Source organism: Nicotiana tabacum, chromosome 15 (assembly GCF_000715075.1).
Source record: "Nicotiana tabacum cultivar K326 chromosome 15, ASM71507v2, whole genome shotgun sequence".
Lineage (NCBI taxonomy): Eukaryota > Viridiplantae > Streptophyta > Magnoliopsida > Solanales > Solanaceae > Nicotiana > Nicotiana tabacum.
Genome location: NC_134094.1, coordinates 32,964,415 through 32,980,119, shown reverse-complemented (window position 1 = coordinate 32,980,119; position 15,705 = coordinate 32,964,415). Strand labels below are relative to the sequence as shown.

Sequence of the window (15,705 nt, the reverse complement as noted above, 5' to 3'; positions counted from 1 at the left end):
AAATATTCTATTTTCAACCCTTCATCAAGGTGATGGCGCAAGAAAATCAAGGCCTTAACACAGTCTTGGATAGATGCTTTATTTTTATCTTTAATGGCGTCTGCAAGACTCATTGCATCAAAATGAATTTCAGCATCCAACACCCACGACATATAGTTCTTGCCCGAAATTTTAAGGGCAACGAACTTTCATTTCATAATATCAGACATTATTAAAAGAGCAGAAAAGCTATACCTTAGTCTTCTCAAAGAGCTTCTTGAGACGGTAGAGTCTCGTGCTGATAACGTGAAATAAAACAATAAGAAAAAGAATAATATTGCAAGGAAAAGAGAGAGGTAATTCTTATTGAATTTCAGATGATTTACAATGGGATAAAACCCCTCTATTTATAGGGAAAGAATGACTTAGCCACAAAGTAGCAAACTCTCTAAAAGATAGACATTCACTCTAAGTACAATTCTATTCATAACAATTAGTATATAGTTTTTATATATTTAACTAATTTAATATGAGCTAACCTATATGGAGATTAACTTTATGTCTGGAAAAATTATGCGACATGGCAAATATATACGTTATATTTATCATTTGTAGCTATACTTTCAGAAAATTACCATTCGTAGCTATATTTAAATTTTATAGCAAATCCATATGTAGTACGGAAACAAGAGATCAATTATTTTTAACTGAAACAAGAGAGCAACAAGTTCTTATAGTTCAATAGGTTAGAGCGCCCACTTAGTAAGCGGAGGTCTTGAGTTTGACTCTTAATGAGAGCATTCTATTTTTCTATATTTCTTTATTTCGCCAACGAATACAGTTGCACGTCTGAAGTGATACAAGCTTGATACAAGCTAATAACAATTTAACACTAACTACGAAATTGTATACAATTGCCTAAATGAAGACAATTGATACACAATAGCTAATAATGTTAATTAGGCAAACTATAGTTACATATGGTGATTAGACTCTAAACTATAGTGCTTTATGAAAGTTCCTCTTTATGTTATGGGGATAAAACACACAAAAGAATACCTTGATTTTATCTTTCTAATTTTTATTTACTTTAAAAGTTAGTGTAAACTAAACCTAAAATATCTTAGTTTCTATGCAATGAATCAGACATTCATCAAAAGAAAAGCATATGAACTATATAATACAATGATTGTCAATTTTTATATTATCTACATTTATATAATATTCTTTGCATCCTATTTTGAATTAAAAGAATATTATACAACTATAGTATACTAATGTATCTTCTTTCCTTTTTTGGTTATATTTTCTGTGCTGAAATTAGTATACTATATTTTGAATTAAAGGGAAACATTGAAGGACGTAGTAAAGTTGCATTTGTCTTTCAATAAAAAAGGAAGGAAATCAATAAAATAGGGGGGGGGGGGGGGAGAATGTAAAAGAAAGACAAGCATTTGTATTTACATGCAATAGCAGTTTGACGCTATACTCAACTTGTGCAAGATACATATCTCGATCTTTTTTCCTCCTTGGTTGTCATTTCCTATTGACTATTGTCTTACTCTTCTTTAAAGAAAGTATACTTTAAAAATATTTAATTAAAAAGAAAGGAACAGCACGAAAACAGATAACAAAAGAACTTATCAACGTATTTGGTTCTAAAATCATCATGGTTATCACTACACTCGTTGACATTGACTGTTCTTCCCTCCTAATGCTTCTCTTTTTTGTTTTTGTTTTAATTTCTCTTATTAGTTTTTTTGTTCTTCTTTTGGGGTGGTTTGGTAGGTAGGTGAAGCGGATTCAGGATCTGAATCCGTATCTAACCCTCTAAATCAATTAATTTCTCCGTTTCAATTTAAATGACACACTTTTCTTATTCCAAAAAAATGATACATTTCTTTATTTAGAAATAATTTAACTTTAAATATTTTATTTTACTCACTTTACTTTTAATGAAAAGTTTTTATAGTCACACAACCACTAAACTTTTGTCTCTTAAGCTTTTAGCATTACATGTTTTTTTAAAAAAAAAAAATTCTTAAAATTTATGTCAAATTAAATTACATCATTTAAAGTCAAACTATATAACCTAAATTGAAATTGAGCGATTACGTGAATCCTTAACTACCCCTCTGCCACTGCAATGATAGGACATTTTAGTGGCGTTGCTTTTTGGGAGACTTGTTAGAGAGAAGTCATATTTGGCCACTTGCCTACACTAAAATAGAAATAGATCTAATGGAACTATGTTGCTAAATCTTGGAACATTGGAGATCATGTTTCACATTATATGTTATTTTAATAAGGAAAGAGGTTCACCACAAAGATTATTTTTGAAAATTAAACTTCGACGTGCACAATGCATATATAGTTATACTTATACAACACTTTTCCTTGTTAATTGTGAGTGAACGTCTTTAGTTGTTATCCAATAGTTATCCCAACTAGTCCACTTGCTTAATAAAGAAAGTTTAATACTTTAATCACATTGACATCTTGCACGGTTCTATAATTCAACTTCTTAATTTTGCGATTTCTCAATTAAACATATTAAGATGGTACGGACACATGCTTTAAATATCAGTTGCACTTATGTGCATAGCACATTCATATCCATACCATATAAAGTGTATCACCTATGGGTTAATGAAGTGGGTAATAAACTGAGAATCATGGAAAATGAGAGTTCAAATTCTAATAATTTGGGGATGTTTTGATTAAGAATTGGGCTTCGTGGGAAATGATTTTGTAAGAAATTCTCCCTTCTACCCCTCCCATCAAAACAGCTTCATTGGAGAACTAGACATTCGAGGAAGAAAAATGGAGATAGGAAAAGTATTTTTTCCACCCTTAGCCTTAGGCGAATCCATTAATTTTAAAAAATTTTTACTACTGAACTCATTATATCCTTAAAGTTATGTGTTCATATCTATAATTTATTGATTTTAGTGATTTTTTGCATATAAATTTGTACCCCGCGTCGAAAGTTATGGGTTCAATTGAACCCGCTATTATAAGGCTACATACGCCCCGGGCCTTAGGTGACAAGTTTTTAGCACATTTACTGATTCTAACAAACTATCTAACTCAATCAAATGAACGTCACATAAGAATGATCAACGATTAAAAGACATGTTCTGATCAACTTTAGGCATTTAGTTTTTTTTTTTTTAACCCCTCCTTAGAAGCTTCCCTACTTTGCTCCCTTGGTGACTGAAAACCGCAATCTTAAGGTTGGAGGTAGAGGTGCTTGTCAAGTATTTAGTTGAAAAACAATAAAGTAAGTAAACTGTGCAAGTAAAGATGTTAACTTGTGTATAAAGCCATAAAAAATAAACCTTGACCCTAACTTCACCCCAAAGATTCATAAGATGGAGATTACTCAAGATCATATAAGAAAACAAGAACTCTTTTCTCTCAATACCTTGAGCATGAACATAACATGGGGTATCAACATTGAGTAAACCAAGACATAAATAGGCTTAGCTCTAATACTACATGAAGGGGTCATCTGGTACAATGGTGGGATATCCCATAAGATTAGTTATCCCACCTTCTGTATGTGATAACTAATCTCACCATTTTAGTGTAAAAGGTATCCCGGAATTAACTAATACCCCAAACAAACATGGGTTAAAATTAATCCCAAACTTTATCCCGGGATTATTATTTTTATCCTATGTACCAAACGACTCATTAAAGAAATTAAACGCCAAGTCTAACTCAACCCTGAAAGTTATCTCATGATAAGGATTACACAAGACCATATAAGAAAGACAACTCACTTCCACAACCAAGAGGGGAAACTCTAACAACATGCATGTCTACATAATATAAGCAAGTTAGACACTAAAATGACTAATAAAAAAAAATGGATGTATCCTTTATTTATAATATAATATGGTATGGACATAGTTACACGATACTGTATTATTAATAGCATCTTTTAAAGCTTTTAAAAAACACTATATCTTCCTCTTTGGCCCAAACAGCTAAGTATACCATTAGATGGACCCAAATTGAGTACCCATGAGAAATTTTAATACATGCCTTGCATAACCAAACACAAGGTACGTGAGATTGGTTTATTAATGGACAAGAGGACTTTAATAGGTCTCACTTGCCAATTTATCAGAACCAACTCCCACTATTAATTTCCTGTGTAAATATAATGCTTTGTGTGTTTGTTAACAATATACATTGGGAGGAACCACAGAACAGATGGCACAACCTGAGAATGAAAACCAACAAGGTTGAAATGATATTCAAAGGAAGGATTTGCATATGGACCTTTTCCACCTTCCCAGCTTCTCTCTTCCCTATAAAGATAACAAGAAAGCATAGTACTTAAGACTCCTATGGCAGGGAGAAATTACCTTAGAGAAAACTACATTCCCAATAAGATTACAATTCACGTATGCATAATTTCATTTTCGATGGCATGTCATTATGCAGAAATCAAGAGGTCTCAGATTCACATACGCAAAACAACAACCAACCAGGTGTTCACCAAATATCAGTCTTTAATATGAATGATTCCTAGCGTTGTTCTTATGGGAATGCGCAGGAAGAGCTAAGGCTCTCGATAGCAATGAACTTTTCTCAAAGAAATATGCAAGTGTCGTGCAGCGAAGCAAACGAAATATGCCAAGTGTCACTGCTTAAATTTAAGCAAATGTACTCACTCTCCGAGGTGGAATAGCCAAGTTATTCTCCACGATGGACTCTGCCCTGATCCCCAGGGGGTGCAAGACTTCTTCATAACTACTCAGAGAAATCATAACAATTAGTCATTCATTTGAATGAACTCATGAAAGAAACTAGATAAATATTCAGCAAACTTTAACACAACAAGATGAGAAGTCTCTGAGGGGAGCAGATCTAGAAAGAGACTAAAGAAAATAGAGATTACTCGGAAACTGATACTTTATATGGAGGCCCGCCTTCATGGTCGCTTATCTGGAAAACAACAAGAATCTCAAAACCGAGGGAGAAGTGAAAGGAAATAATGCCAAGAATAGCAAATCTACCAACTCATAGTAAATTGTTACAGTGAGCTACTAACCCTTTTAGCATATTGTAGGTTTGACCTGGCAATGCGACTATCTTTTGCCCCTTCCCCTTGGGGGTAAGAGCACATGTAAATGATGTTTCCATCAATAGTACGAAAACGTTTAACACTGATAATTTCACTGATATAATGTAGGATACTTACTTGAAAAATAACGAGTCCTATATTGGATCTATTACATGAGCATAACATAAAATTTCCTATGATATTATAGGTAACTTCAATCATATTATTAACTCTTTATTTCATAAGAAATTAAATGATCATACGTTTGTAAACGAGAAGGGAAGAAATTTAATGGAAAAAGAACTATTGACAAACCGGAAAAATCAGTGTAATAAGCTCCCCGTCTGGTTTTAGAAGATCTCGAATTCTACTGGCCCATTGTGCTCTCATCTCTGGTTCAATGGCACAAAAGAAACTGCCAATTTGAAAGTAATGCTGTCACATAACTGGTCATTTCGTAAGATAATAAACACATGGTCATGTCAACCTTACGTGTAGTCAAAGATAAGATCAAACAAATGAGTGGGACGCCAGGTGAAGAAATCTGCCTCTAGAAAAGCAAAATACTCCGCCCTTTTTGATGATGAAAACAGCTACCTTGTGCAAAAATAAGGTGTAGATACTTTGAGAAATCATCAGAATGTATGAACAAAACCAACAGAATCACCACTATAAACCTGGTCTCTGAACTTTCAAGAAGTTAGAACTATATATTGAAATGGGTCCTCAAGAACAACAGACAACATATGAAGCATTAATGTTAGTGTTGGCTAAACTACTACTCCAAAAAGCATTTCCTTAGACCAAAATGACAATGGAAAAGTTAAATGCAGAGTCTCATGGTTGAGCTTCTGTGTCACTCAAAATTCTGGACGAAAAGCTGAAACTTCCAATATCAAAATCACACAGCAATATCAACAACCAAACTGAGAAAGACTTAGCTAAGTGATCAAAGAAGTTTATAACAGACCGAAAGCTAAAGCTCCTCCTTCAAGTGAAGAACGTAAATTTATCCACCCAATAAAACAAAAGGGAAGGTAATAAGCATACGCATGCAAGAGAAAATTTGAGAGTTGCATTCCGTCCATAGCTGGCTACTTCTAGCTCCTTATCAGTTTCTATTTTTAGGTTCTCAAGGATCCAATCATTCTTTCTTCCAGAAAGAGATTATTTTGCACGCCAAATTACCTAAACTAAGCCCCCTCTTCCTTACACCAGAATGGTGGCTCCTAGCAAACATTACTCTCAAACATCATCACCCCCAGGGTTGCTCAAACATAAAAGGACAGCCAGAAGGCATACAGTGATAGCTAAGGCACTATGCGTCCAGCTAAGATCAAAAGCACCTTCCATCATCCAATTTCCAAGAAATTGTTGCCACCACATAATCTCAATCAGGGGCGGACCCACATGGTGTCAAGCGAGGTTGAACCCACTTCGCTGATAAATTACATTGTGTATATTGGTAAATTATATTTGAAAGAGCGAAAATATGTATAGAAATAAAAATTTGAACCCACTTGAAACCAAAAGCGTTGTCTGTTGAGGTGGTAAAGAGGGTTCAAAATGTAAGTAAGGTGTTGTGTTCGAATCCCTCTTGTGGCGCTTGTAAATTTTGTTTTGTAATTTCTAGCGGGCCAGAGTTATGTGCGTAGTCCCTTATGAATTTATTATTCTTACTTTTATCTTTTTTTTTATTTCACTTTTTTTTTTTATTGAAATCAATAAAAATTATTCTACAATGTTACCTACTTCAAAAATTAACCTATCTACAAAGTGATTTTGGTTGTTTCTTTCTTAAATTTTGATAAAACATGAAAGTACATTTGCTTAAATTATTTAAGAATTCAAACCCTACTTTTTTTACCCGACACTACTTATATGAATAGTCACTCATCTTTTACTGAACCCGCTTGTATAAAATCTTGGGTCCGCCACTGATCTCAAATGGTTTCAGAGCTAGGACCTCCCCTAGTTGGATTCTGAGAAAGGGCATTTCTCCAGTAGTCATGAATCATGATCCTTTTAGTCTACAGGGAACATACTCTAACATTATATTTAAAGAGATTTGTTCAAATTATTGATCCTCGACAACGAAAAGTCAAATTTCCAAAGGAAGCAAGAAGATGAGTATCGTTCACGGAATCGAATTCTTCAGCCAAAGATAACAGTCGGGAAGTTATTTAGTTTCCACTGCACATTGCATTAACAAGTAAGCTATACATCAAGATAAGAGTAAGTAGTGAAGAATAAGCAGAGGGGTTGCATAATATTCAGTTTTGGAAGACAAGTCTTTGAACCATTTCTATAAGGAGGTTTTAGACAGTGTTGGGGAAACCGCTCGCTTCTGCGCTTAAAGCGAGAAGCAAAGCTAAGCGAAGCAGTAAGGAAGTCGCTTCAGATGGGGAACGCGATGCGGCTTCGATGAAGTATACGCTTCTAAGAGTGAAGCGTGAAGCGTGAAGCGTGCGCTTTACTTTCTTTTAAGTTTTAAAGGGTTTAATTTAGAGAAAAAAACTTTCTGAAGAGTTTAATTTTTGTCTGCTGCACCTGCGAGTCCACATTCAAAAGCTGTGCGACTCAACGGAGCTAGGGTTTTCATAAGTTGAAGACGTCTTCAAGGCTCAGATATGGGGCCTTGTCGCTTCGCTTCGCTTTGCTTCACGCTCGCCCCAACGCTGGTTTTAGCACACCAGATTGAAGTGATCAAAAGTATTAGCTCTTACTTTTGTAGCTTGCTTAATAGCATTTTCTGATACATCCAAGCCAACAACAAAGCGTTCAGGACATGCAATTGCCACCACGTCATGACCCTGCACATATACTTCACTAAGCAAAACGAAACAGTATCAAAACAGTAAAAGAGAAAGAGAGGTAGCTTTTGGTGCAATGAAGAAAAGAAAAAAAATCGGAAGACCAAATCAGTTGATTAGACCCATGAACATTTGGTGTCAAATGGCCTAATAACAACAATATTGGAACCACATGTTGCATATAAATAAATGGTTGATCACATGTTCTTTTTTTAGAAATCCTAAGGGCCAATAGCGCATGGCTCAAAACTCGATGAATAATGGGTACGCCACTCTACCCTTTTCCACTTAATTACCACGTTTTCTCTACGGCAGGGTTTGAACTTGTGACGTGTGCCTAACCCACACATCAAGCCCTGCGCTCTGGCCAATAGATCAAAGCCCTGGGGACAATCTCAAGTTCATGTATTAATCAGAAGAAAACATTCTACTTGACTTTTTTTTTCTTTTTCTTTCTGAAAATGAACATACTACTTTTCTCATGAGGAAAAATCAGAAACTATAACAGTCAGCCATCCTTCCATAATTATGCAAATTGAGCATGCATGGCCTCTTAATTTCTGGATATTACCATTACACAATTAGCAGAGAAAACCTAACTTTTTTCTTAAAGCATAAATCATTGAGTATTATAATGAAACTGGCCCGATCAAACCGGACTGAATGTAGAGGATTCACAAAACAAGTTATAAGACACAACGAATGAAGCAAGAAGTACAACATCATGATGTAGTTTGATCCCCATGAACGAATCAGGAGATAGAACAAAACAACTTACACTGCCACAACCAGGGACCAAAGCCCTGCCTTTGGGAAGGGCACCTCTCTGATGAAGATCAACAAGTATTGGGGTAGGCTGCCCTAAATCCCAGGGTGTCAACCCCTTCTCCCAGCATTTCTCCCAACCACCTATCAATTACATATGTGAATTTGTAACATTAAGAAAAAAAAGATCCATTTTTTCTTGGGGAGAATATAAATTATTGGAAATTGAAAAGAAACAGATGCAAATGGAGCAAAATTATGTGACATATTTTCCTTTTTACTCTGTCCAAAAGAGCATCATACTTTAGTTATTTAAACACAATTTGGTATAAAACTTTCCATTAGATATTTATAGTCATATAAATATCTATAGCTTGTTTTATAACACAAGTTTCAGAAGTCTCTCTTCCTTTCTTTAAAACTAAAACTATACCACATAAAATGAGACGAAAGAAGTAATAAAAAGATTCAATTTTTCTTGAGAAAAATCATAATTATTGAACATTGGAAAGAAACAGATGCAAATGGAGCAAAACAATAGTAAGAATTCATATAGCCAATCCCCCCCATCCCCACAAAAAAAGAAGGGTTTACCAGAAGGGTCAGAATGAACTAGCTGTTGCATTTTGTCAACTTTAGGCTGTGAATCCTTCGACGAGTGGCTTCTTGCCATTGCAAGTCTACTGAGGGGAGCAGTTAATAATGGCGCAGTGTTGAAGAGAAGGGCATAGGAGGAGGAACACAAATGGGTCCTCATTGGTTGACCCGTCGGGAATGTAAGAGTGGTTGTTCCCATCGGGTCGGATCATTTATAAGGTTGGCAGTTGCTGCGATTTACTTACAACAACAACACCAATATACCCGTTATTATCTCACACCGTGAGGTTTGGGAGGTCAATGTGTATGCAAATATTACCCCTACCTTGTGAGAATAGACATGTTATTTACAATAGACTCTTGGCTCATGGAAGTATAAGCACCACATTAATGAAAATATAGACAAGAAAGGACAGTACCAAAAAGCCATATAAAAGCAGAATAAAAACAACAAGACAGTAAAGTGATCAACAATGAAAGAAAATAACAGTTAGTCATAAAAACCTATTACCAACAGAAAGCGAGAATACGTGTCAATACTACTGTTATGAATACTCTAGACTACCTACTCTACTACCCTAATCCTCGACCTACATACCTTTCTATCAAGGGTTATATCCTCGGTCAACTGATGATGCGCCATGTCTTACCTAATCACCTCTCCTCATCTCTTCTTTGGCCTACCTCTACCTCTCCGTAGGCCCTCCAATGTCAACCTCTCACACCTCCTCACCGGGGAATCTGTGCTCCTCCTCCTCACATGACCAAACCACCTAAGTTGCGCTTCACGCATCTTGTTCTCAATAGGGGCCACACCCACCTTGTCGCGAATAACCTCATTTCTGATCCTATCTAACCTGGTGTGCCTGCACATCCATCTCAACATACTCATATCTACTACCTTCATCTTCTGGACATGAGCGATCTTGACTGGCCAATACTCATCCACATACAACATCGTTGGTCTGACCACCACTTTATAGAACTTACCCTTAAATTTCGGTGGCACCTTCTTCTCATACAAAACACCGAAAAAGAGTCTCCATTTCATCCATCCCTCCGCAATACGATGTATGACATCTTCATCAATCTCCTCATCCTCCTAAATAATAGACCCAAGGTACTTAAAACTCTCTCTCATAGGGATGACCTGCGAGTCCAGCCTCACCTCCCATTCCCATCCTTGAGTCTCGCCACTGAACTTACACTCTAAGTATCCTGTCTTGGTCCTTCTCAACTTGAAACCTTTAGATTTCAGGATCTGCCTCCATACCTCTAATTGCGCGTTCACACCGTCTCACGTTTCGTCAATCAATATAATATCATCTGCAAATAGCATGCACCACAGCACCTCTCCTTGGATGTGGCACGTCAGTACGTCCATCACCAGAGCAAACAAAAAAGGGTTGAGTGCCGACCCCTGATGCAATCTCATCATAACCGGAAAATGGTCTGAGTCCCCACCTACCGTCCTCACTCAGGTCTTTACTCCATCGTTGTAACGACTCAGCCAGTCGTTTTGAGTATTATAACCCCGTTCCCTCATTTACTGCTTAATTTATGCTCTGTAATTATTTTATGACTTACTGGGTTAGTAGGTTCGGGTCCGGAAGAAATTTGGAGTGAAATGAGATACTTAGTCTCATAATTAAAAATGTAAGTTAGAAAAGTTGACCGGATATTGACCTATGTGTAAACGACCTTGGATTTGAATTTTGATGATTCCAATAGCTCTGTATGGTGATTTTGGACTTAGGAGCGTGTCCGGAAAATTATTTGGAGGTTCGTGGTGGAATTAGGCTTAAAATGCCGAAAGTTTAATTTTTGAAAAGTTTGATCGGGGGTTGACTTTTTAATATCGGGGTCGGAATCCGATTCTGAAAATTGGAATACCTTTTTTATGTTATTTATGACTTGTGTGCAAAATTTGAGGACAATCGGACGTGATTTGATAGGTTCCGGAGTCATTTGTAGAAATTAGAAATTTCAAAGTTCATTAGGCTTGAATTGGGGTGTAATTCATGATTTTAGCGCTGCTTGAGGTGATTTGAGGATTCGACTAAGTTCGTATGATGTTTTAGGACTTGTTGGTATATTTGGTTGAGGTCCTGAGGGACTCGGGTGAATTTTGGATGGTTAACGGATAAAAATTTTGGACTTGAACAACTGCTGGAATTTTCTAATATCTCATGTTGCTTTCCTTCTACGCGATCGCGTGAATGCGTCTGCGATCGCGTAGGCTTAGTTGGTCAGTGGGGGTTTTGTTCTACGCGATCGCGTGGGAATATTTACGATCACATAGGGTTAATTTGAGACAGTGATATTTTGTGTTTCGTGATCGCGTGAAGCGGGACGCGATCGCGTAATTATGTGAGTTTGTTATTCGCGAACGCGTGAAGAAGGTCGCGTTCGCGTAGAGGAAATTGGGCGGAAATGGCAATCACGCGTTTGTGCTTCGCGATCACATGGTTTGGTCCGCTATCGTATAGGTGTGTGATATTGTGCATCGCGATCGCGTAGGGTTAAATCTGGGCGATGGAAAATTATTCTTCGCGATCGCGTGGGAATGTTCACGATCATGTAGAGCAAATGTCTGGGCAGAGAGTTTAAGTTCTAAAAATGGGACTTCGTCCCATTTTTAATTTTTTACGGATTAGAGCTCGGGAAGAGACGATGTTTGGGAGATTTTCAGAGAAAATAACGGGGTAAGTGTTCTTAACTCAATATTGATTAAATTACTCAAATCCATGGTTGTTTTTATTATTTAATTGGTGAATTAAGTTGGAAAAGTTTGAAAACCCTCTTGGATAAATTTGAGGATTTGAGAACCGAATTGTTATCGAAATTTAGTAATTTTGGTATGGTTAAACTCGTGGTGGAATGAGAGTTTATATTTTGTAACTTTTGTCGAGTTCCGATATGTGGGACCACATGTTATTTTTGAGCTAAATTTCGGATTTTTATGAAAAATTAGCATTTTCTTATGGAATTAATTCCAATAAATTTTATTGACTGAAACGAATTATTTGTGACTAGATTCGAGGCATTCAAAGGCCGATTTGCGAGGCAAAGGAATAGCAGAGTAAAGAATTTTACGTTTTGAGGTAAGTAACAGTTTTAAATCTGGTCCTAAGAGTATGAAACCCCAGAATGTTGTGTCATGTGATTATTTTGGAGGTGACGCACATGTTAGTGACGGACGTGTGGGCGTGCACCGAGGGAATTGTGACTTGGTCCATCCTGGAAAAACTGTATAGTTTAATAATTTATTGTTAGCTATATGCTCTCTATGTGTTGAAGAAATTTGACTGTAAATCATGTTAGAAATCATGCGTAGGCTATGTTATAGTATTTTTGGGGCCCAAAGATGTCGCGTACTTATTGAGTTATTTGCTAATTGTTATCTTGTACTCAGTCATGATTTTTCTTCCATATTATACCTCAGTCTTTCTGGATTTTTGTTGATCCACTATGTTATCTTTGCTTGAGCTAATCTTTGTGAGTTCTGAGAGCCCGAGAGACTAGAGAGGTTGAGGACTGAGTAAGGCCGAGGGCCTGTCGGTGAGGTAAGGATATTATGGCACGTGAGTTGTCCGTGTAGGATATTATAGCGCAGGAGTTGTCCGTGCAAATTATGGCGCTTGGGCTGTAGGAGCCCCTCCGGAGTCTGTACACCCCTCTAGTGAGCGCGGGGTACCCATTGAGTGTGAGTGTTGAAGGTTGAGAGCTGAGTGGTTGAGTTATTGTGACGAGTAGAGTGATTGTTGTCCTGAGAGGCTGTACTTGCTTTTCATTTGTTGTTGCACTTAGTTGCTAGTTGCCATTGTTGTGAAATTCTCTAAAAGATTTTATATTTGGATTACATGAATTGTATAAATTGATTTGACTTAAACTGCTGGATTTGAAAGCATGTCTATTCTGTGTTGGAATTTCTGAAAATGAACTATAAATGTGTAGCTCGTCACTATCTTCAATTCTTTATTTATTCTTGTTACTTGCTGAGTTGGTTGTACTCATACTACACCCTACACTTTGTGTGCAGATCCAGGTGCTTCTGGATATAGCGGGTGTTGATTTTCTTGTACAGTTGATTTTCTGAAGATTCAGAGGTAGCTGCCGTATTTTCGCAGACATTGTCTCTCCTTCCCTATCTCCTTGTTTACTGTATTTGGTCTTAGACTATTATTGACCATTATCTTTTGACTTGTATCCATATTAGATGCTCATGCACTTAGTGATACCAGGTTTTGGGGAGTGTTCGTATAAGTATTTGTGGGATTTTGTATCGTATTTAAATATTATAGTTTCAAACTTAAGAGAAATTATGTTTTATTGAGATTATCGGTTTGCCTAGAATCGAGATTGGCGCCATCACGACATGTTGGGATTTTGGGTCGTGACAAGTTGGTATCAAAGCCCAGTTTACATAGGTCTCACGAGTCATGAGCAGGTTTAATATAGTCTTGCGAATCGGTATGGAGACGTCTGTACTTATCTTCATTCAGTGCACTATCAGCGCAGAGTTCTCATCATGCCTCGTCTTCTCGGGCTTCTACAAGTAATTCTTCGAGTTATCAGGAGCAGCAGTTCCGTTAGAGGAGGGGTTGTTTCGAGTGCGGATAATTGAGTCATTTCAAGAGAGATTGTCCTAGGCTATTGAGTGGGGCTCTGTAGCAGAGTTCTCGACCAATGACACCAACAATTACACCACCCTCTCAGCCAGCTCGAGGTGGGAGTCAGACAGCTAGGGGTCGCCCAAGAAGGGGAGGCCGGTCAGGTGGCGGTCAGGCCCGATTTTATGCTTATCCTGCCAGGCCAGATATCGTTGCCTCAGATGCAGTGATCACAGATATTGTTTCAGTGTGTCACAGGGAGTCTTCTATATTATTTGACCATAGTTCCACTTATTCATATGTATCATCGTATTTTTCTCATTATCTGAATATGCCATGTGAGTCCTTAGTTTCACGTGTTTGTGTATCTACATCGGCGGGCGATATTATTACTGTGGACCGTATGTATCGGTCATTTGTGGTAACTTTTGGGAAATTGGAGACTGGAGTTGATCTCTTATTACTTGGTATGGTTGATTTCGATGTAATCCTGATATGGATTGGTTGTCTCCATATCATGCTATTCTGGACTGTCACGCAAAAATCGTGGCGTTGACGATGCCGGGGTTGCCAAAGGTTGAATGGAGAGGTTCTCTAGATTTTGTTCCTAGCAGGGTAATTTCTTATTTGAAGGCCCAACATATAGTTGGAAAGGGATGTCTGTCATATTTGGCCTTCGTGAGAGATGTTGATGCCGATACTCCTATTATTGATTCAATACCGGTCGTGCGAGACTTTCCGAATGTATTTCCTGCAGATGTGCCGGGTATGCCATCCGACATGGATATTAATTTTGGTATTGACTTGGTGCAGGGCACTCAACCCATTTCTATTCCTCCGTATCCTATGGCACTAGCTGAGTTAAAAGAATTAAAAGAGCAACTTCAGGAACTCCTTGAAAAGGGGTTTATTAGGCCTAGTATGTCACCTTGGGATGCACCGGTTATGTTTGTGAAAAAGAAAGATGGTACTATGCGGATGTGCATTGATTATAGGCAATTGAACAAAGTGACAATCAAGAATAAATATTCGTTGTCGCGTATTGTGACTTATTTGACCAGCTTCAGGGAGTGAGAGTGTTCTCCAAAATTGATTTGAGATCTAGGTATCACCAGTTGAAAATTCGGGATTCGAATATTCTAAAGACGGTATTCAGAACTCGTTGTGGCCACTACGAATTTCTTGTGATGTCTTTTAGGCTAACCAATGCTCCAACAGCATTTATGCATTTGATAAATAGTGTATTCCAGCCATATCTTGATTTATTTATCGTAGTGTTTATTGATGATATTCTGGTGTACTCACATAGCCAAGAGGAGCGTGCACAACACTTGGGTATTGTATTACAAAGATTGAGAGAGGAAAAACTTTATGCCAAATTCTCTAAGTGTGAGTTCTGGCTTACTTCAATGGCATTCTTGGGACATATATTTTCCAGTAAAGGAATTAAGGTGGATCCGAAGAAAATAGAGGCAGTTCAAAGTTGGCCCAGGCCATCTTCGGTCACTGAGATTTAGAGTTTTCTTGGTTTGGCCTGTTATTATCGTCGTTTCGTGTGTATTCTCGTCTATTGCATCGCTTATGACTAAATTGACCCAGAAAGGTGCTCCGTTCAGGTGATCGGATGAATGCGAAGAGAGCTTTCAGAAGCTCAAAATAACTTTGACTACAGTGCCAGTATTGGTGTTGCCTACAGGTTCAGAGTCTTATACTGTGTATTATGACGCGTCGTGTATTGGTCTTGGCGCAGTGCTTATGCAAGACAGTAGGGTGATTGCCTATGCGTCCAGACTAGGGCTGGCAAGTGGGCCGGTCCCGGGCCTAAACGAGCCAAGTAGACCGGTCCAAACGGTCCCGG

The 15,705-nt window shown here is 37.6% G+C and overlaps 1 protein-coding gene across 2 annotated transcripts; it reads right to left on the bottom strand.

The window, feature by feature from the left end:
• Positions 1 to 3,841: 3,841 nt before the first annotated feature.
• On the bottom strand, positions 3,842 to 9,447 carry LOC107793303 (putative thiol methyltransferase 2). 2 transcript variants are annotated; one of them, XM_016615635.2, is made up of 8 exons: positions 9,232 to 9,445; positions 8,651 to 8,781; positions 7,786 to 7,872; positions 5,552 to 5,652; positions 5,375 to 5,474; positions 4,895 to 4,941; positions 4,668 to 4,746; positions 3,842 to 4,301 (listed from the first exon to the last, which is right to left on the bottom strand). In XM_016615635.2, the coding sequence occupies exons 1-8, from the start codon at positions 9,431 to 9,433 to the stop codon at positions 4,248 to 4,250; spliced, it is 801 nt and encodes a 266-aa protein (XP_016471121.1). In that variant the 5' UTR covers positions 9,434 to 9,445; the 3' UTR covers positions 3,842 to 4,247. The 2 variants fall into 2 exon arrangements, with proteins under 2 accessions (XP_016471121.1, XP_016471122.1); XM_016615636.2 differs by lacking the exon at positions 7,786 to 7,872 and having other exon boundaries at positions 9,232 to 9,447.
• Positions 9,448 to 15,705: the final 6,258 nt, after the last annotated feature.